Raw genomic sequence first — 23,664 nt, 5'->3', positions numbered from 1 at the left:
CTGATGTTGAAGCTGATTTTAAAAAAGGCAGAGGAACCAGAGATCAAATTGCCATCATCCACTGGATCATGGAAAAAGCAAGAGAATTCCAGAAAAACATCTATTTCTACTTTATTGACTATGCCAAAGCCTTTGACTATGTGGATCATAATAAACTGTGGAAAATTCTGAAAGAGATGGGAACATCCAACCACCTGACCTGCCTCTTGAGAAACCTGTATGCAGGTCAGGAAGCAACAGTTAGAACTTGACACACAACAACAGACTGGTTCCAAATAGGAAAAGGAGTACGCCAAGGCTGTATATTGTCACCCTATTAATTTAACTTATATGCAGAGTACATCATGAGAAACTCTGGGCTGAAAGAAGCACAAGCTGGAATCAAGATTGCTAGGAGAAATATCAATAACCTCAGATATGCAGATGACACCACCCTTATGGCAGAAAGTGAGGAGAAAGTAAAAAGCCTCTTGATGAAAGTAAAAGAGGAGAGTGAAAAAGTTGGCTTAAAGCTCAACATTCAGAAAACTAGATCATGGCATCTGGTCCCATCACTTCATGGCAAATAGATGGGGAAACAGTGGAAACAATGTCAGACTTTATTTTTTTGGCTCCAGAATCACTGTAGATAGTGATCGCAACCATGAAATTAAAAGACGGTTACTCCTTGGAAGGAAAGTTATGACCAACCTAGATAGCATATTCAAAAGCAGAGACATTACTTTGTCAACAAATGTCCGTCTAGTCAAGGCTATGGTTTTTCCAGTGGTCATGTATGGATGTGTGAGTTGGACTGTGAAGAAAGCTGAGTGCCGAAGAATTGATGCTTTTGAACTGTGGTGTTGGAGAAGACTCTTGAGAGTCCCTTGGACTGCAAGGAGATCCTACCAGTCGATGCTAAAGGAGCTCGGTCCTGGGTATTCTTTGGAAGGAATGATGTTAAAGCTGAAACTCCAGTACTTTGGCCACCTCATGCAAGGAGTTGACTCATTGGAAAAGACTCTGATGCTGGGAGGGATTGGGGGCAGGTGGAGAAGGGGATGACAGAGGATGAGATGGCTGGATGGCATCACTGACTCGATGGATGTGAATTTGAGTGAACTCCGGGAGTTGGTGATGGACAGGGAGGCCTGTCGTGCTGAGATTCATGGAATCTCAAAGAGTCAGACACGACTGAGCGACTCAACTAAACTGAACTGATAGGAAAATTGGGAGACATGCTATGGTCTCAGGGGGGCCCATGATAAGATCTTAGTCAAGCACTCACTGTTAGACGATTATGTAACTGTGATGAGAAATTCAGATAACTCCTCCTATTTCTTGCTGCTACCTTGATTTAGTCTTTTTCCTTTTTGCCAAACAAATAATATCTTTTAAAAAATAAAGTATAAATATTCTTGGATCACTTGCTGATGAGTTGGAAGGAATTGGAGAATTAAATGATACTTAAAGGAAAAAAACATTTTGTGTGCTTAATGCATCCACTTTGCTTTCTGTCCATCTTAGGATATTACCCGCCCCCCTCCCCTCGTTGTTACTGCAATACCAGTATCTATGTATCAGCTTCAAATGGTCCGAAATCAAGCTTTATGCAAATAGTTTTGACTATGTAGATATACATGTACCTCTGAGGGCCTCTTGAAGTGGTCTTTAACCTATTAAAGGTCAAGAATCAATGACTTACTGTGGTTTCAGTGTAGAGTACCCAGAAATGCATATGACAATAGTTCTCATTCTTAAGGCATAAAAGGTTTACATCATGTAAACAGAAAAATGACAAAGTCACCCTGCCAGTTTAATGGAAACAAAATATGAACGAAATTCTGGAAGCTTGTCAGTTACACGGGTGCTTTATCTCTTCCAGGTGACTTCTGAAGCATGGCTGCCCACAATACTTCCACCTGCGATGACCCTATATTGACACCTCATTTAACCAGGCTCTACTTCGTAGTGCTTATTGGAGGGCTGATGGGCATCATCTCCATTTTGTTCCTGCTTGTGAAAATGAACACCCGGTCTGTGACCACCACAGCAGTCATTAACCTGGTGGTGGTCCACAGTGTTTTTCTGCTCACAGTGCCTTTTCGCTTGACCTACCTCATCAAGCACACTTGGACATTTGGGATGTCCTTCTGCAGATTTGTGAGTGCCATGCTGCACATCCACATGTACCTCACATTCCTGTTCTACATGGTGATTCTAGTCATCAGGTACCTCATTTTCTTCAAGCACAAGGACAAAGTGGAATTCTACAGAAAACTACATGCTGTGGCTGCCAGTACTGCCGTGTGGCTACTGGTGATTATCATTGTGGTACCCCTGGTTGTTTCTCAGTATGGAATTCATGAGGGCTACGACAGCCACCACTGTTTCAAATTCCACAAGGAACTTGCTCATGCATACGTGCAAGTCATCAATTATATGATAGTCGCTGTTGTCATAGTCATCGCAGTGATTCTCTTGGTCCTCCAGATCATCATCATTGCGTTGATGGCACGGAAGCTCGGACACTCCTTACTATCCCATCAAGAGTTCTGGGCTCAGTTGAAAAATCTGCTTTTTATAGGAGTCATCCTTATTTGCTTCCTTCCCTACCAGTGCTTTCGGATTTATTACCTGTACACTGTGGCAAACTCAAGAGACTGTAACTACAATGTTGCATTTTATAATGAAATCTTCTTGAGTATAACAGCGATTAGCTGCTTTGATTTGCTGCTTTTTGTTCTTGGGGGAAGCCACTGGTTTAGGCAAAAGATAATTGACCTATGGAATTGTCTTCTATGCCGTTAGCCACAGACTACAGTATTCAACATTACCTCCTTAATATTGACAGTAAAAACAGGAATGGCTATTTCATTACTTGATTAAAACCATGTCTTGATGCAACCAAACAAAAGGACTGTAAAATGTCAGAGCATTCATTTCAGCCTTTGTTTAATTCTTATCATCTCTCAGTGATACATATACAAAGACTAGTGTTGTTCAATCTACCTGGAGTTGCAATACTGCATTATTCTCCAATATAAAATGTCTACTTGGCCCATCCAGGTACTATGGGTCTAATGTTTTCTGAGTTTTTCCACCTTATTTTAATTTCTTCAGTTTGAAACATGGCCTTTCCTTTGATTTTGAACTGGACTCAGCCCTCTAATTCTTTTCATTCCCCTTGCTGCTGCTGCTGCTGCTAAGTTGCTTCAGTCATGTTTGACTCTGTGCGACCCCATAGACAGCAGCCCACCAGGCTCCCCCATCCCTGGGATTCTCTAGGCAAGAATACTGGAGTAGGTTGCCATTTCCTTCTCCAATGCATGAAAGTGAAAAGTCAAAGTGAAGTCGCTCAGTCGTATCTGACTCTTCGCAACCCCATGGACTGCAGCCTACCAGGCTCCTCCGTCCATGGGATTTTCCAGGCAAGAGTACTGGAGTGGGGTGCCATTGCCTTCTCCAAACTTAGGTAAATTAATCCTAGTCATGATTCTACATCAAAGACAACAAACTTCACTTGGCTAACCAGATGAGATGACCATTCAAATCACCCTCACACACACACACACACACACACACACACACACACATATGAGGGGGGAGAATAGTATTAAAAAAAAACAAAAAAACTGTTTTAGATGATCAAAACTCTGATGAGAAGTCACTAACCTAGACATCAAGAGAAACAGAACTCTTTGTGATTAAACAAGGTACCTAGATTTGTCTTTTGAAAGATAAGTTGTAAGAATGAGATCACTTTCCTCAATATCTCCAAAAATCATTTTAAAACTTTCTGAATATATCTAAATAATGGTGAAACTGTAACTTAGAGAATAACCCTGACCAATATGCTGCTAGGCATAAAAATTAGTTCCCAAGAGAAGTGATTAAATCTCCCCCCTTTCTGTTTTTTGAAGGATTTCTAGTTGTCTTGGGCCACAATTTAGATTTTCCTTGGAGACAGAAAGTTATACTGAAATTTTAGAGTTCCCTTCCTCCCTTAGTTATGTGTCTTTAAATAAATGAAAACAATATCCTAAAAAAAAGAACTTCTGAGAAATACATAGAAAAACCATTAAGCTAGACTATGAGATTAGACTGCTAAATTGAAACATACAACTATGGATTTTTCCCCTCATGCTCACATTTCTACTATTTCCCTCAAAGTTTCACAATCTTGCAACTTAGCAAAGAACTGATCCTGTTTCCTATTTGATCCTTCAAAATCTGAAGTGATTCTTGGTAGGAAGAGAAGAAATGAGTGAATTAAGGTAATTTTTTTCTTCTCCCAGCAAGGTAAATGTTTAGGATTTAAAGATTTTTCTTTATTTGTTATACCCTCTGCATCCACGAATTCATCAAATGAATAAGAGATATCCTTGTGAGGTTTATGATTACTGAAATTGCTGAGTCATAGAAATTAATTTTGAGGAAGAAAAGTGACAACATACTGCACAGATGACTTATTCAAATTTTTTTTCCTGTTTTACATTTTCTCTTATCCATCTTTTTTTCTTTCTAAGTTATAATTATTTAAAAAATTAAAAAATTATTTATGAGAATTACATTGTTTCTCTCCTTGTATATCCAAGTCTTACTATCATAATGTCTTGTTAGCTTGTAGATTGTATTAATATTATAGTTTCTTTCAGTCTTTAAGTATGTTGAGGTCAGGCAATTATGCTTTTTTCTGTATTATTATATATTATAATAAAGAGCCTGTTTTACGGGCCTATAAGAAATGCTATCCCAAATATAGAAATGCAATGTATAAAATATCTTATTCATTAATATTTACAAAATAAACAAAAATTTCAGTTTGTCGGTTCTTTGTCTCTAACTGCTTTGAAAGTGAATCTCATGCAGGAGTAGGAGTGACATTGGCCTCTCAGGCTACTTTTGGATATCACAATTATAAAAGAGTACTACTGGCATTTGATGACTGGGATTAGAGGCTAGCCTTGCACTCAATTAAAAATTATAAAGGTGTGCGGCCTTGCACACCTTGCCTTGCACACAATTAAAAATTATCCAGTCCGTGAAGACTACCCTGATTGTCCAGTGGCTAAGATGCCATGCTCCCAATGCAGGGGGCCCAAGATAGATTCCACATGCCACAACTAAGACCCAATACAGCCAAAGAAAGAAATATTAAAAAGAAAATTGTCAGGTCTTACTCAGTACTAGATTGTTCTTCAAGACATTCATGAAATAAAACACATGATCATAATAATTGGAGCAGTTACTTAGGTTTTATTCACTTCACATAAACACATAGTATTTGTGGTATGGTATGATGTTAATTTTTCAAAATTTCCAGAAGCATAGCTACCATGGATATTGAGGAAAGATTTTATTCTGTTTTCCTCAGAACTTTACCAAGAGTTGTTCATACCTTTGGAAAATCATAATTGTCAATGGAAATACCATCTATGACATTAATATACAACACACACACCTATAAACAACATTTGTAGTTGTATTCAGGTAGATATTAAATACAGGTGCCAACATCAGACTGCCTAATTTGTCTCCTTTGAGATTATGTCTGAGCATTTACACACTGAAATACGTATCTTTTATTGCAAATAACTTTCTCTTTCATTGCTCATTTATGTTACACTTAGAACATTATATATATATATATATGGATTGTATTATGGGTTGTATTATCGGTGAATTTTATTTTAGAATGGTAAAAGTACTGCTAAATATTTGCAATAAAATTAAGACATTGGGTCTGCAAGAATAGGCTGAGCGCCAAAGAATTGATGCTTTTGAACTGTGGTGTTGGAGAAGACTCTTGAGAGTCCCTTGGACTGCAAGGAGATCCTACCAGTCCATTCTAAAGGAGCTCGGTCCTGGGTATTCTTTGGAAGGAATGATGCTAAAGCTGAAACTCCAGTACTTTGGCCACCTCATGCAAGGAATTGACTCATTGGAAAAGACTCTGATGCTGGGAGGGAGTGGGGGCAGGAGGAGAAGGGGACAACAGAGGACAAGATGGCTGGATGGCATCACTGACTCGATGGACATGAGTCTGAGTGAACTATGGGAGCTGGTGATGGACAGGGAGGCCTGGCGTGCTGTGATTCACGGGGTCGCAAAGAGTCGGACACGACTGAGCGACTGAACTGAACTGAACTGAACTGAACTACCACAAATAGCATCAGTTTAAAAGGAAAGTGAAAGTGAAGTCACTCAGTCGTATCCGACTTTTTGTGACCCCGTGGATTGTAGCCCACCAGGCTCCTCTGTGCATGGGATTCTCCAGGCAAGAATACTGGAGTGGGTTGCCATTTCCTTCTCCAGGGGATCTTCCCAACTCAGGGATTGAACCCAGGTCTCCTGCATTGCAGGCAGACGCTTTGACCTCTGAGCCACCAGGGAAGCCCAAGTTTAAAAGGGAGCATTGCCAATTATGCCATTATGAACTGGAAAAATACTCCTATATTTTGGAAATAACCTCAGTGTTATTCAATTGTGTTTTTCTTCCTACATCAAGTGGCATGTGGAACTTCCCCAACCAGAGGAAGACCTTTCCTGGTGGCTCAGATGGTAAAGAGCTTGCCTGCAATGTAGGAGACCCAGGTTTGATCTCTGGGTCAGGAAGATCCCCTGGAGAAGGAAATGGCAACCCACTCCCGTATTCTTGCCTGGAAAATCCCATGGACAGAGGAGCCTGGCAGATTACAGTTCACGGTATTGTAAAGAGTTGGACTTGACTGAGAGAACCAGGGGGACCAGGGATCAAATCCATGCCCTCTTCAGTAGAAACACAGACTTAAGCACTGGACCACCAGGGAAGTGCAGAGTGATTCAATTCTAAATTATTTTTTTTTTATTACTGTAGTGATTAAAAAAGTAAATACAATTTCCAGAATACAAAAAGAATATATATGTATTTTTTTCCATTTTGATATGACAAAGGCATTTCCCTGAACTGCATAACTTCCAGATTGGCTCATGATCAGTATCTAAGATTTTGAACCCATGGATAATGGTAATTTTTTTTTTAAATGAAATGAATTTTGTTTGAATTGATTCAAAAAGTGCTGAAAATCTTCAAATCTTTCTCAAATCCATCTGAGTGGGACTGACATTAAAGCTGCAGTCCAAGATTAATATGGCAGTTTTCGGAAGGCAGTTCAGTTCAGTTCAGTTGCTCAGTTGTGTCTGACTCTTTGCGACCCCATGAACTGCAGCACGCCAGGCCTCCCTGTCCATCACCAGCTCCTGGAGTTCACTCAAACTCATGTCCATCGAGTCGGTGATGCCATCCAGCCATCTCATCCTCTGTCGTCCCCTTCTCCTCCTGTCCCCAATCCCTCCCAGCATCAGGGTCTTTTCCAATGAGTCAACTCTTTGCATGAGGTGACCAAAGTACTGGAGTTTCAGCTTTAGCATCAGTCCTTCCAAAGAACACCCAGGACTGAGCTCCTTTAGGATGGACTGGTTGGATTTCCTTGCAGTCCAAGGGACTCCCAAGAGTCTTCTCCAACACCACAGTTCAAAAGCATCAATTCTTTGGCACTCAGCTTTCTTCACAGTCCAACTCTCGCATCTATACATGACCACTGGAAGAAGCATAGCCTTGACTAGATGGACATTTGTTGGCAAAGTGATGTTTCTGCTTTTGAATATGCTGTCTAGGTTGGTCATAACTTTTCTTCCAAGGATTAAGTGTCTTTTAATTTCATGGCTACAGTCACCATCTGCAGTGATTTTGGAGCCGCAAAAATAAAATCTGACACTGTTTCCACTGTTTCCCCATCTATTTGCCATGAAGTGATGGGACCAGATGCCATGATCTTAGTTTTCTGAATGTTGAGCTTTAAGCCAACTTTTCCACTCTCCACTTTCACTTTCATCAGGAGGCTTTTTAGTTCCTCTTCACTTTCTGCCATAAGGGTGGTGTCATCAGCATATCTGAGGTTATTGATATTTCTCCCAGGTAAAACCTCTTCAATTAGCAGCTCTTGAGGGTGTGAGGTCAATGAGGTGAATGTTTGCGAAACTGTCATTTCTTAGATTTGGTAGATTTTGCCCACTCAACCTCTAATGAAATAAGGCATAGACCAAGGACTCTCATACCTACTGGGGCTGATGGGAACAAGGAAACTTTGCTTGGAATGAAAAGTGAAAGTGAAAGTCGCTCAGTTGTGTCCCACTATTTGTTACCCTATGGACTATAGAGTCCATGGGATTCTCCAGGCCAGTTTACTGGAATGGGTAGCCTTTTCCTTCTCCAGGGGATCTTCCCAACCCAGGGACTGAACCCAGGTCTCTGGCATTGCCGGCAGATTCTTTACTAGCTGAGCCACAAGAGAAGCTCAAGGATACTGGAGTGGGTTACCTATTCCTTCTCCAGCATATCTTCCTGACCCAGGAATTGAACTGGGATTTCCTGCATTGCAGATGGCTACTTTTCCAGCTGAGCTATGAGGGAAGCCCCCTGCTTGGAATAGTAGCTGACTAAAGCACTTTGAAAACAGTTAGCAAAAAAACCTTATGGTAAAGGGGCATGGCAATGATGGATTCACTTGAGTAAAGCTGCAAAATCTCAGAAGGCCAAAGAGCATCTACAGATACCAGAAACCGGGCCTTGGCCAGGGAACCTGAGAAGGATTTTGGTCTTGGGCATGGATGACCATTGTTCCATTTCTGTGACAGAACCAGAATGCCAGGCATTTACCAAAATAAAACTCAGGAAAATGAGCAAGTTCTATTTTCCGAAGGGATATACATGTCAAATGGAACTTCCAGAGATAGAAGTTGGGCCCCAGTGTCAAACTGTACATGATGGAGGCTTCAACATGAGACACATTGTAAAAGAAATAGCAATCAAAAAGTATGCCCTTTGTAATAAGGATGTAAAAACAGACACATAGATCAATGGAGGAGAATGAAGAGCCCCCAAATAAACCAGTGCATATATAGTCAATTACTTTATGACAAGGTGCCAAGAATATACAATGGAGAAAGAATAGTCTCCTCAATAAATGTTATTGGGAAAACTGAAAAAACCAAATGCAAAAGCATGAAATGGGACGCCTATATTGTACATATGCAAAAATAAACTCAAAATGAATTAAAGATGGATTCAAAATCTGAAACTGTAAAACATCTAGAAGAAAACATAAGGAGCAAGATACTTGAGAGAGGTCTTGGCAAAGATTTTTTTTGGATTTGTCACCAAAGGCAAAGGCAATAAAAACAAAAATAAATAAGTGGGACTTCATCGAAACCAGAAAGCTTCTGTACTGAGAAAGAAACCAGCAATAAGATGAAAACTTTCAGGATGAAGAAAATATTTGCATATATTTACATATATCTAATAAGGGGTTAATATCCAAAACAAAGTACTCACACAGCTCAATAGCAAAAACTCAAACAATTCAATTAAAAAATGGATAGACGAAGTGAATAGACATTTTTCCAAAGGAGACATACAAATGACTAACAGGTATATGAAAAATTCTCAACATCACTAATTATCAGGGAAATGCAACCAAAACCATAATTAAATATTGCCTAACATTGTTCCCTTTCACTTTTCACTTTCATGCATTGGAGAAGGAAATGGCAACCCACTCCAGTGTTCTTGCCTGGAGAATCCCAGGGACGGGGGAGCCTGGTGGGCTGCCGTCTATGGGGTCGCACAGAGTCGGACACGACTGAAGCGACTTAGCAGCGGCAGCAGCAGCACGTTGTTAGAATGGCTTTCATAAAAAAAGAATAACAAATGTTAAGGATGTCAAGAAAAAAAAGAACTCTTGTGCATTGTTGAAGGGAACATAAATTGGCATATCCACTATGGGAAATAGAATGCAGATTCCTCAAAAATGAAAATGGAACTATTGGATGCAGCAATCTAATTACTGATTTTTAATATCTAAAGAAACTGAAAACAAGATCTTAAAGAGGTATTTGTATTCCCATGCTCATTGCAGCATTATTCAGTGACAGCCAAGATATAAAACAACCTAAGTGTCCATCAACATATGAATGGATAAAGATGTATCATATACATATACTTACATGTGTGTACGTTTACAGGGACTAGGATGGTGGGGAAAATAGAAATATTGGTCAGAGGGTACATATTTGCAGTTATGTGAGTATGAGTAAGTTTAGAGATCCAAGGTACAGGTATGATGACCATACTTAATACTGTATTAAACAGTGGAAATATGCTGAATATAAATTTCAGGTGTACTTGTCACACACAAAACATGATAACTATGCTATTAATACTAGCTTGATTATAGTAATCATTTCACTATGTATATGTATATCAAATTTCATGTTATATACCTTAATATATTTAACTTTTATTTAAAAATTTTTAATTATAGGATTAGCTTTTAACTTCTGTCATTTTGAAAATACTATATACAAAATTTTTCAAAAGGAAAAGACAAACATGTTCTTCAACACTAGATGGCAGCCAAAAGTAACAACTTGCATCTGCTTTTCAAAGCTTTATTACTTGAGTCTGAAGCTTATTTTTAAAAAGGGGTGGGGTTGAGAAAAAAAACAAAATGAAATAATAACAGTGTTATATGGCTTTTGAAACTGTGCTGGATTCTCAGGGTTTTGTTTTTTTTTTTTTATTAAAAGGGATATTTCAGAGTAACTTCCTGTGGGAAGTAGACTGAGAAGATATTAAAATATAACTCTTTAGCTATAAGAGCAAAAATAATACTAAAAGCAAATATTTTGGCTTATGTCATAGAGATTTTCATGCTTTATTTCAATAACAGCCGTCGTTGTTGTTCAGTTGCCAGTCGTGTCTGACTCTGCCACACCATGGACTTCAGCACACCAGGCCTCCGGGTCCCTCACTCTCTCCCAGAGTTTGCCCAAGTTCATTCTCATTGCATCAGTGATGCTCTCCAGCCCTCTCATCCTCTGACGCCCTCTTCTCCTTCTGCCCTCAATCTTTCCCAGAATCAGGGACTTTTGCAATGAGTTGTCTGTTTGTATCAGATAACCAAAATACTGGAGCTTCAGCTTCAGCATCAGTCCTTCCAGTGAATAATCAGGGTTGATCTCCTTTAAGATTGACTGGTTTGATCTCCTTGCTGTCCAAGGGATTTTCAGAACTCTTCTCCAGCATCACTGTTCAAAGGCATCAGTTCTTTGGTGTTCTGCCTTCTTTACAGTCCAGCTCTCACAACCATATAGTAGCTGCAACTAATTTTTGAACCCAGATTTTGTTGATTCTTACAAATAATTTGTAAAATACACAGTTGTTTTTATAGAGGATAGAGATTTAGGTAACCTATTATTATTTTTTAATCACTGCAATTTGCATAGTATTTGAATATCTTTAACACAAGATTCCAGGAAAATTCCCTACGTCTTAAATCCTGAAAAGGCTGGAGCATATGAGGAAAAGTATCTTACTGATCTTCCCTTTCAATGACAACCTTTGATTAGCTCAGGGAAACTTTTATTCTAACTTGTAAATGGTGTGATGGAGTATTTCTCCAAATTCTATGCTGTATGATTTATAATGGCTGAAACCTACATCAACCAAAAATTAAAAAAAAAAAAAACTAGGAAAGAGAAAGCAAATTAATTTTATCCTCTCTGGCCCAAGATTGAATGTGTGGTGTCCATTGGGTACCAAGGAAAGAGAAGTGCTTATGAGGATTACTGATGTGAAAACTTATTTTGTGCTGTTTTAATAATCTCAAGCATTCTCAAAAGTTATAAATAGAACACAAATAGCTTCTTTTTCTGAACCATTTCAGGATAAGTTGCTGACCTGATGCCCCATCTTCCTAATATTTTAGTGTGAATTTCCCACAAGTAAGACTTTTGTCTCCTATAAGTCATTCTACAACCTTAATACAGAATCAGGAAATTAATGTTGATTTATTCATTACAATCTAATCCACACATCCCATTTAATTATCATATTTCCTCAGTCACTTCCACTCTGGAGCAGTTCTTCAGTCTTTCCTTGCCTTCCATGAACTTAGCACAAACAAGAATTTTTTTGTAGTTTGCCCCTCAGTTTACGTTTGTCTCATGATTTACTTCAGTTCAGTCACTCAGTCGTGCCCGACTCTTGTGACCCCATGGTCTGCAGCACGCCAGACTTTCTTGTTCATCACCAACTCCTGGAATTTACTCAAACTCATATCCATCAAGTCGGTGATGCCATCCAATCATTTCATCCTCTGTCATCCCCTTCTCCTGCCCTCAATCTTTCCCAGATTCAGGGTCTTTTCCAATGAGTCAGTTCTACACATCAGGCAGCCAAAGTATTGGAGTTTCAGCTTCAGTATCAGTCCTTCCAATGAATATTCAGGACTGATCTCCTTTAGGATGGACTGGTTGGATCTCCTTGCAGTCCAAGGGACTCTCAAGAGTCTTCTCTAACACCACAGTTCAAAAGGATCAATTTTTCGGTGCTCAGCTTTCTTTATAGTCCAACTCTCACATCCATACATGACTACTGGAAAAACCATAGCTTTGACTAGACAGACCTTTGTTGGCAAAGTAATGCCTCTGCTTTTTAATAAGCTGTCTACATTGGTCATAACTTTTCTTCCAAGGAGCAAGTGTCTTTTAATTTCATGGCTGCAGTCACCATCTGCAGTGATTTTAGAGCCCCCCAAAATAAAAGTCTGCCACTGTTTCCATTGTTTCCCCATCTGTTTACCATGAAGTGATGAGACTGGATGCCATGATCTCAGTTTGCTGAATGTTGAGTTTTAAGGCAACGTTTTCACTTTCTTCTTCCACTTTCATCAGGAAGCTCTTTAGTTCTTCCTCGCTTTCTGCCATAAGGGTGGTGTCATCTGCATATCTGAGGTTATTGTTATTTCTCCCAGAAATCTTGATTACAGCTTGTGCTTTATCCAGCCCAGTGTTTCTCACGATGTACTCTGCATATAAGTTAAATAAGCAGGGTGACAATATACGGCCTTGACATACTCCTTTTCCTATTTGGAACCACTCTGTTGTTCCATGTCCAATTCTGACTGTTGCTTCTTGACCTGCATACAGGTTTCTCAAGAGGCAGGTCAGGTGGTCTGGTATTCCCATCTCTTTCAGAATTTTCCACAGTTTATTGTGATCCACACAGTCAAAGGCTTTGGCATAGTTGATAAAGGAGAAGTAGATGTTTTTTTGAAACTCTCTTGCTTTTTCAATAATCCCACAGATGTTGGCAATTTGTTCTCTGGTTCCTCTGTCTTTTCTAAATCCAGCTAGAATATCTGAAAGTTCATGGTTCACATACTGTTGAATCCTGACTTGGAGAATTTTGAGCATTACTTTGCTAGCATGTGAGATGAGTGCAACTGTGTGGTATTTTGAACATTCATTGGCTTTGCCTTTCTTTGGGATTGGAATGAAAACTGACCTTTTCCAGTCCTGTGGCCACTGCTGCGTTTTCCAAATTTGCTGGTGTATTGAGTGCAGCACCTTCACAGCAGCATCTTTTAGGATTTGAAGATGATGACTAGATTAGATTCAGATTACCTATCTTTGGTAGTAATATCACAGAAGTGATGTTGTTTTCTCATTATATCTCATGAAGTGGTCCTTAACATTAATCTGTCCCATTACTGATGATATTCACTTTGATCGCTTAATGAAGGTGGTGTCAGATTTCCTCAATGTGAAGTTCTTTTTCTTTTGTTATAAGTATTTTGTGGGGAAGTATTTTGAACCTATGGGTCATTCTATTCCTCATCAACCACTGGCCAACTATCATAAAAATATGCTCACTGTCACTGTTGTAGAGAAGTCAATTCTGACTTTATGTTGAAACTGTTTCTTTCACTTGGTTTTCATTGCTTTTGTTATTATGTAGTGAAAGTCACTCAGTCGTGTCCAACTCTTGCGACTCCATGGACTGTAGCCCGCAAGGTTCCTCTGTCCATGGGATTCTCCAGGCAAGAATACTGCAGTGGGTTGTCATTTCCTTCCCCAAAGGTGATCAGCTTAAGTCAGGTTTAAATCCCTTATGAGTTTACTGATGGCATTTTGTTGATGCTGATCACCACAGTTCTTTCTCTGAACTACCATACTACAATGCCCTGTAATTTTTTTTTTTCTAAAGGAGTCAGGTGTTTAAAAATGGACTCATTTGTTAGTTTCTTAAGACTATTCCACATAATGTTACTAGTGGGCTAATGATGCAATTCAGCTTGCCACCCTGCCAGTCCACTCTTTAAAGCAAGCTGCTTTATAGAACTTTCCCAACTGTGCTAGAATTTTGGAGTTAACTAGCAACAAGCCTGAAAATTTGGTTATGTATGTAAGTATAAAGCTGGTTCATCAAATCCCTGTTCTGGCCCTCAAGCTAGTGCATTTCAACTAAGGCGTCATCTACCTCCTTCTTAACGTTTATCAGACACTTGAAAAAGTGACGTCCAGCCACTCCTTGGAGATGGTTCCGTTTTTCAGACCCTGGGCTGCTGAAGGGCTCAGGAACCTCGTGGTCCTGGGCTCCATTACTAGAGTCTTTACAACCTTCCAGAACCTCCATGTTCCCCTTTTCCTCACTCCTTTCATCCTCTGTGGGTTCTGGGTTTTCCTTCTGGGACAGCGAGTCCTGGTTGGGGCCGTGACCCCCCACAGTGGCAGACTTGCTTTCTGGTGGAGCACGGCCCCCCAGGGCACTCTCCTGGGGGCCTGGGCAACATCCTGGCTACTGCCAGACTCTTTGGGGGGAGACTTTTTCTCTTCCAAGGCTTTGATCAAGTTCTTGGGAGCTAGGGGCTCTTCTCTCAGTTGTCTCACTCGGTCTCTTTTCTTCCTCTTTAAGTGAATCCAGGAGTTTTCTGTGGCTGTTAGGAAAAGGCTGATTTCCTCCTTTCCACAGGGAACTCATTTATGCTGGACCTTTAGATCAGTGAGGATTTTTTCAATCCATATTGTCACAACCATGATGCCTTCCACTGTCTCAGGGCCCAGAGATGATGCTTTGAGCACTAGTTCTTTCATTACAGACCCCAGGACTACAAATGTAATATTATAATCACACATAACAGCCTGCCTCAGAGGACTCTGCCCCTCAGCCTGACTGTAAACACAAATGCCTTTGTTCAGTTCATGGAGAGATAATCTGACTGTCCACCTGTGAATAGCTACAACAGAAAGAAGAGATTAACAAGCTACTTCCAATCCTGGAGATGTTTTGGAAAACCGAAGACTCTTTCATCTTATTTCCCCACTCCCTCTCCCTCTGTAGGCTGCCTTTTGACTTTAGATCCTCATATCTTCTCTCTCTCTCTCTCTGACTCTATAGAAGAATCTGGCATCCAGACACCAACAAGATGGTTACTCTGAGACATAAGTCTGCCATCTTCTTCTTCAGCCAGCTTTAGGAATAAAGTCGTATGCCTTGCCCCAATATCTCAGTCTCTCGGATTCACTGGCCTGTAGTGGAGCAAACAGAGCAAGCTTGGACTTGGTAACACCACTAGCATTCAAGTAAAAGCAAATAAGATAACAAAAGTTTTTATTGTAAGACTTTTTTGAAGTTTGATAAAAGTCTCTTGATAATGAAGGTGAAAGTCAACATTGTTAAAAGGCTTTATTAGTACTGCTTTTTGGAGTGCAATTTGGAAATAAGAAGTTTTAAAGGTATGCATTTCTTGGTATAGTAATCCTATTATATGTTGGTCCTTAAAAAATGTGCCTGTCAATGCAGGAATTCTATGACTTAACTGAAAACAAATAGAAGTATATGTTTTAACTTAGAAGAAGACCTCCATAATACTAAGTAGGGGAAAACAAGTTGGATCCCTTCTCCATATCTCATGCTGTATGCAAACATCTAGTCCTTCAGTGGATCCTGTGAAAATATATCCTGATTCCAACTACTTCTTATCATCCTCATTATTCATTTCAGCTCAGTTCAGTCACTCAGTCGTGTCTGACTCTTTGCGACCCCATGGATTGCAGCATGCCTGGCTTCCCTGTCCATCACCAACACCCAGAGCTTGCTCAAACTCATGTCCATTGAGTTGGTGATGCCTTCTGTTGGGGGAGTGTGTAATTTTCTCGGTTCTGTCTCTCCACAGCAAAAATATGAAGCGAGGGAGGAATCCCTGTTAAGCTCAGTTTTATTCAGAAAAACAGGATAGTACACTCTCAAGGCGAGAGGGTGGGTCAACCCAAAAGACAAGAGAAGAGAGGCTTCAATCCTTCTAGGCTTTCTCTTTTTATACATTTGTCTCCTCCCCCTTTGGCCTGCCCTATGTAAACTGGGCTAGCCAGGAGGGCTATTTGTTTTACCTGAGATCCTCACTCCTGTCCTTAGACCTTCCTTTGTTCTATTTTCACTAGTTTTTCCGTTTTTTTGTCTTTTAGCCACCACCATTTTGGACTCCTTTTTCCTATTGTAACTAACTAACACATCCAACCATCTCATCCTATTTCATCCCCTTCTCCTCCTGCCTTCAGTCTTTCCCAGCTTCAGGGTCTTTTCTAATTAGTCAGTTCTTCCCATCAGGTGGCCTAAGTATTGGAGTTTCATCTTCAGCATCAGTTCTTCCAATGAATCTTCAGGATTGATTTCCTTTAAGATTAACTGCTTTGATCCCCTTGCAGTCAAAGGGACTCTCAGGAGTCTTATCTAACACCCCAGCTCAAAATCCTATTATCCTGTGCCATTGAGGGTCCAGCAAGATATACGTGGCTCCTTAAAATCAGGTAATTTGAGGAGTATATATTGAAAAGACTGTTTAAAGATATGAGTAGAATTTAGGAAACTCCACGAGGGTTAGTATAAAATCTTGGGGTTAGCAGCAGTGCAGAACCCTAACACTATAGTCTAAAGGGGCAACTGATGGGAGATGTTATAGAACCGGGAGAGAGCAGATATTTGGAGAGGGTTGCCCAGGAAGAACTATGGTAGAAGAACAGCCCAACTCCTGTGACCTTGAGGGAGTGAATCTGGAGAATAAGAACCTTACTCACTTTCCTCCTGCTCTCCAGTTTCCAACAGTGTCTTCTGCTGACTGAATCAAGCCAGTCTTCTGGGCACAGAACACCCATGAAGGATTGAAAGGAGTTGGAAATGCAAACAGAAAATATCCAGCACACATCCTAATCCAGGTATAGCCTTCTAACTGCTCTTAATTGTTCTCAGGGCTTTCTTACTTGCCCCTATTGCCATTTAAGGAGTAGGTAGAGGACTTTTTTTTTTTTTTGCAGAAGAACACTCAAACTACCCCACAATTGCACTCATCTCACACACTAGCAAAGTAATGCTCAAAATTCTCTAAGCCAGACTTCAATAATACATGAACCATGAACTTCCAGATGTTCAAGCTGGTTTTAGAAAAGGCAGAGGAACCAGAGATCAAATTGCCAACATCCGATGGATCATCAACAAAGCAAGAGAGTTCCAGAAAATCATCTGTTTCTGCCTTATTGACTATGCTGTACTGAAAGGAATCCTTTATTTCTCTGCTCAAAACTTTTTAAAAGTGTCTCATCGCAGAATAAAATCCAAAGATATCAGCCATCTCTCCAATGTCATTTCCAACCATTCTTCTTGAGGTCAATCTCAGTTCAGTTCAGTTGCTCAGTCGTGTCTGACTCTGTGCGACCCCATGAATCGCAGCACGCCAGGCCTCCCTGTCCATCACCAACTCCTGGAGTTCACTCAGACTCACGTCCATCAAGTCGGTGATGCCATTCAGCCATCTCATCCTCTGTAGTCCCCTTCTCCTCCTGCCCCCAATCTCTCCCAACATCAGAGTCTTTTCCAATGAGTCAACTCTTCGCTTGAGGTGGCCAAAGTACTGGAGTTTCAGCTTTAGCATCAGTCCTTCCAAAGAACACCCAGGACTGATCTCCTTCAGAATGGACTGGTTGGATCGCCTTGCAGTCCAAGGAACTCTCAAGAGTCTTCTCCAACACCACAGTTCAAAAACATCAATTCTTCGCTGATCAGCTTTCTTCACAGTCCAACTCTCACATCCATACATGACAACTGGAAGAAGCATAGCCTTGACTAGACAGACATTTGTTGGCAAAGTAATGTCTCTGCTTTTGAATATGCTATCTAGGTTGGTCATAACTTTCCTTCCAAGGAGTAAGCGTCTTTTAATTTCATGGCTGCAATCACCATCTGCAGTGATTTTGGAGCCCCCAAAAATAAAGTCTGACACTGTTTCCACTGTTTCCCCATCTATTTCCCATGAAGTGATGGGACCAGATGCCATGATCTTCGTTTTCTGAATGTTGAGCTTTAAGCCAACTTTTTCACTCTCCTCTTTCACTTTCATCAAGAGGCTTTTTAGTTCCTCTTCACTTTCTGTCATAAAGGTGGTATCATCTGCATATCTGAAGTTATTGATATTTCTCCCAGCACTCTTGATTCCAGCTTGTGCTTCTTCCAGCCCAGCATTTCTCATGATGTACTCTGCATATAAGTTAAGTAGGCAGGGTGACAATATACAGCCTTGATGTACTCCTTTTCCTATGTGGAACCAGTCTGTTGTTTCATGTCCAGTTCTAACTGTTGCTTCCTGCCCTGCATATAAGTTTCTCAAGAGGCAGGTCAAGTGGTCTGTATTCCCATTTCTTTCAGAATTTTCCAAGTTTATTGTGATCCACACAGTCAAAGGCTTTTGCATAGTCAATACAGCAGAAATAGATGTTTTTCTGGAACTCTCTTGCTTTTTTGATGATCCAAAGGATGTTGGCAATTTGATCTCTGGTTCCTCTGCCTTTTCTAAAACCAGCTTTAACATCTGGAAGTTCACGGTTCACATATTGCTGAAGCCTGGCTTGGAGAATTTTGAGCATTACTTTACTAGCATGTGAGATGAGTACAATTGTGCAGTAGTTTGAGCATTCTTTGGCATTGCCTTTCTTTGGGATTGGAATGAAAACTGACCTTTTCCAGTCTTGTGGCCACTGCTGAGTTTTCCAAATTTGCTGGCATATTGAGTGTAGCACTTTCATAGCATCATCTTTCAGGATTTGAAATAGATCAACTGGAATTCCATCACCTCCACTAGCTTTGTTCATAGTGATGCTTGCTAAGGCCCACTTGACTTCACATTCCAGGATGTCTGGCTCTAGGTGAGTGATCACAGCATTGTGATTATCTGGGTTGTGAAGCTCTTTTTTGTATAGTTCTTCTGTGTATTCTTGCCACCTCTTCTTAATATCTTCTGCTTCTGTTAGGTCCAGACCATTTCTGTCCTTTATCGAGCCCATCTTAGCATGAAATGTTCCCTTAGTATCTCTAATTTTCTTGAAGAGATCTCTAGTCTTTCCCATTCTGTTCTTTTCCTCTATTTCTTTTCACTGATCACTGAGGATGACTTTCTTATCTCTTCTTGCTATTTTTTGGAACTCTGCATTCAAATGAGAATATCTTTCCTTTTCTCCTTTGCTTTTCATTTCTCTTCCTTTCACAGCTATTTGTAAGGCCTCCCCAGATAGCCATTTTGCTTTTTTGCATTTCTTTTCCATGGAGATGGTCTTGATCCCTGTCTCCTGTACAATATCATGAACCTCTGTCCATAGTTCATCAGGCACTCTATATAGCAGATCTAGTTCCTTAAATCTATTTCTCACTTTCAGTGTATAATCATAAGGGATTTGATTTAGGCCATACCTGAATGGTCTGGTGGTTTTCCTTACTTTCTTCAATTTAAGTCTGAATTTGGCAATAAGGAGTCCATGATCTGAGTCATAGTCAGCTCTCGGTCTTGCTTTTGCTAACTGTATGGAGCTTCTCCATCTTGGCTGAAAAGAATATAATCAATCTGATTTCCATGTTGACCATCTGGTGACATCTATGTGTAGAGTCTTCTCTTGTGTTGTTGGAAGAGGGTATTTGCTATGACCAGTGCATTCTCTTTGCAAAACTCTATTTGCCTTTGCCCTGCTTCATTCCGTACTCCAAGGGCAAATTTGCCTGTTACTCCAGGTGTTTCTTTACTTCCTACTTTTGCATTCCAGTCCCCTATAATGAAAAGGACATCTTTTTTGGGTGTTAGGTTTAAAAGGTCTTGTAGGTCTTCATAGAACCGTTCAACTTCAGCTTATTCAGCATTATGGGTCGGGGCATAGGCTTGGCTTACCGAGATATTGAATGGTTTGCCTTGGAAACGAATAGAGATCATTCTGTCGTTTTTGAGATGCATCCAAGTACTGCATTTTGGACTCTTTTTTTGACCATGATGGCTACTCCATTTTTTCCAAGGGATTCCTGCCCACAGTAGTAGATATAATGGTTATCTGAGTTAAATTCACCCATTCCAGTCTATTTTAGTTCACTGTTTCCTAGAATGTCAACATTCACTCTTGCCATCTCCTGTTTGACCACTTCCAATTGCTCTGATTCATGGACCTGCCTTCCAAGTTCCTATGCAATATTGCTCTTTACAGCATCCGACCTTGCTTCTATCACCAGTCACATCCACAACTGGGTATTGTTTTTGCTTTGGCTCCATCTCTTCATTCTTTCTGGAGTTATTTCTCCACTGATATCCAGTAGCATATTGGGTACCCACTTACCTGGGGAGATCCTCTTTCAGTATCCTATCATTTTGACTTTTCATACTGTTCATAGGGTTCTCAAGGCAAGAATACCAAAGTGGTTTGCCATTCCCTTCTCCAGTGGACCATATTCTGTCAGACCTCTCCACCATGCCCGCCCATCTTGGGTGGCCCCACAGGGTATGGCTTAGTTTCACTGAGTTAGAAAAGGCTGTGGTCCTAGTGTGATTAGATTGACCTGTTTTCTGTGATTATGGTTTCAGTGTGTCTGCCTCTGATGCCCTCTTGCAACACCTACCATCTTACTTGGGTTTCTCTTACCTTGGACGTGGGGTATCTCTTCATGGCTGCTCCAGCAAATTGCTGCCACTGCTCCTTATCTTGGACGAAGGTTATCTCCTCACTGCTGCCCCTCCTGACCTTGAACGTGGAGTAGCTCCTCTCAGTCCTTCTGTGCCCACACAGCCGCCCCTTGCTGGACATGGGGTAGCTCCTCTCCGCTGCTCCTGTGCTGACACAGCCAGGCATTCACGACCGCTGCCCCTGACCTTGGATGTGGGGTAGCTCCTCTTGGCTGCCGCCCCAATCTTCTGCTATTCCTTGAATTTACCCATCAAGTGCCAGCCTCAAGATTTTAGACTTGCTGTTCCTGCCTGTAATATTCTCTCCAGATATTTCCATGGTTTTTGAAAGTTTTTTAAATTAAAAAGATATTTTACTTATAAACATTTTAAAAATTTTACATAATTTTCAAGATTTCTATTTGCAGTTATTAAAAAATATTGGCTATATTCACTGTTTTGTTCAATACATCCTTGAGCTTGTCTTACATCCAATAGTTCGTACCTCCCACTCCTTTCCCTCTCCCCAGCTCCCCACTGATAACCACTACTTTGTTCTTCTCTCTTCAGATTGAATGTAAGCCTTAAAAGGGGAGGAAATGTTTTTCTGGTTTGTTTACTGTTGCAAACCTAGAATACAGAATAGTTCTCAGCAATACATGCTCATCAAGTATCTGTTAATAAAGAAATGGATGAATTAATGAATCCTCCAGAGCACAGGTCTAAGCAAGAGTTTTTGCAATGAATACAAATAATCCACAATAGACTTTTTGATATATACCTAAATAACTAAAAGTAATAGCTTTTAAATTAAAGTTTTTATTGAATTACAATGTAATTATGTCACAAAACAATTTGGTTTGTTCAATGGGTAAAATATTTTTATATCTTAGTAACCTCAAGGGATAAAATAGATTTTCTATCATTTTTCCAACAATGGTTGCTAAATACAAACCACTGTACTATTGATATGGGACTTTGCAAATCTAGAGAAATCAACACTTTTTAAAATGGTCATTATTATTAACTGATTTATGAATTTATATAGATTTCGAGCTTTGGGATAGATATAATTTGTTTATAAGCCATTTTCTTTAAAAAGTCTCCTCTGTAGTCAATGACTTTTGTTAAAACCATAGAAAAGATTTTAAAAATTGACCTTCTGAGCTAATAAAAGGCTGGAAGTTTAACTCATGCAACTCAGTTTCCTTTCAGTGGGCATATAAACACCATTTTATTTTCTTCATTAATCTGAACAATTTTGATAGTACCACTGTAAAGCTAAATGAAAAGAGCTCACTTTTTAGAAGCATGGCATCCATGTGTGGCTCAGAGTGATTTTTAATATGCCCCAAGGAGATGATCCTTTAATGGCAACTATTTCTCGACACTATTTTTGTTTAATGAGAATGATCTTGCTTGAGCAAGAAAGGAATCGATGACTTTAGATATTGACTGTGTTTTCTGTTGCTATACAATTATTCTTCATTAAAGAATAAAAAGGAAGATTAAAATCTCACAATAAACATATTCAATTACTTTACATATAGTTTTCAATTAAGTTCTCAACAAGCCAAATTAGGTATTAGGCTTTTACTAAAAGTAATTTATGATCCAGGATATTCTTTTCAAAGCACTAGAGATTTGATTAAATATAGCACTCATTTTTATTTGTATGTTCATCTTTGTTGCACTGATTATGATCCTCTTGGCTAAAGCAGCTTGCAAAGCTCAGTGTAACTTTTAAGTTGCAGAGGGCTCCACATGTATCCAACATAAAGCCTTTTAAACTGGAAAAGGTCATTCATTCCAATCCCAAAGAAGGGCAGTGCCAAAGAATGTTCAAACTACCAAACAACTGGTTTGCATGCTAAAGTAAGGTTATGCTCAGAATCCTTCAAGCTAGGCTTCAGCAGTTTGTGAACCAAGAACTTCTAGATGTACAAGCTGGATTTAGAAAGGCAGAGGAACCAGAGATCATATTGCCAACATTCGTCAGATTATAGAGAAAGCAAGGGAATTCCAGAAAAACACGTTCTTCTGCTTCATGGAGTACATGAAAGACTTTGACTGCATGGATCACAACAAACTTTGGAAAATTCTTTAAGATATAGGAATACCAGACCATCTTAACTGTCTCCTGAGAAACCTGTATTTGGGTTAAGAAGCAAAGGTTAGAACCACACATGGAACAACAGACAGGTTCAAAATTGGGAAAGGAGTATGAAAAGGCTGGATACTGTCACCCTGTTTATCTAACTTAATATTCAGAGTGCATCATGTGAAATGATTAATCATAATCTGGAATCAAGATTACTGGGAGAAATATCAACAACCTCAGATATGCAGATGATATCACCCTAAAGGCAGAAAGTGAAGAGGAACTAAAAGACTCTTGATGAGGGTGAAAGAGAAGAATGAAAAAGTTGGCTTAAAGCTCAACATTCAAAAAACTAAGATCATGGCATCTGGTCCCATCACTTCATGGCAAATAGAAGGGGGAAAAGTGGAAATAGTGACAGGTTTTCTTTTCTTGGGCTCCAAAATCACTGTGGTGACTGCAGACATGAAATTAAAAGACTCTTGCTCCTTGGAAGAAAAGTTATGACCAACCTAGATAGCATATCAAAAAGCAAAGACATCACTTTGTCAACATAGGCCCGCATAGTCAAAGCTATGGTTTTTCAGCAGTCATGTATGGATGTGAGAGTTGAACCATAAAGAAGGCTGAGTGCTAAAGAATTGATGCTTTTGAATTGTGGTGCTGGAGAAGACTCTTGAGAGTCTCTTTGATAGTAAGGAGACCAAACCAGTCAATCCTAAAGGAAATTAACCCTGA

The 23,664-nt window shown here is 39.9% G+C and overlaps 1 protein-coding gene across 4 annotated transcripts in view; it reads left to right on the top strand.

Annotated features, from left to right (window-relative positions):
* Nucleotides 1–4,534, top strand: part of GPR141 (G protein-coupled receptor 141) — a 65,775-nt gene extending 61,241 nt beyond the window's left edge. For 2 of the 4 annotated variants that reach the window (XM_069588021.1, XM_069588022.1), the window contains one exon: nucleotides 1,865–4,534. In XM_069588021.1, coding sequence (XP_069444122.1) covers nucleotides 1,879–2,790 — 912 coding nt within the window. In that variant the 5' untranslated portion in view covers nucleotides 1,865–1,878 and the 3' untranslated portion in view covers nucleotides 2,791–4,534. The remainder of the gene's footprint in view (nucleotides 1–1,864) is intronic. The other 2 variants (XM_069588023.1, XM_069588024.1) reach the window with 1 other exon arrangement.
* Nucleotides 4,535–23,664: the final 19,130 nt, after the last annotated feature.

The sequence above is a fragment of the Ovis canadensis genome, chromosome 4, assembly GCF_042477335.2.
Source record: "Ovis canadensis isolate MfBH-ARS-UI-01 breed Bighorn chromosome 4, ARS-UI_OviCan_v2, whole genome shotgun sequence".
Taxonomy (NCBI): Eukaryota; Metazoa; Chordata; class Mammalia; order Artiodactyla; family Bovidae; genus Ovis; species Ovis canadensis.
Note: the sequence above shows the minus strand (reverse complement) of the source record. Positions and strands in the feature narration are given on the sequence as shown.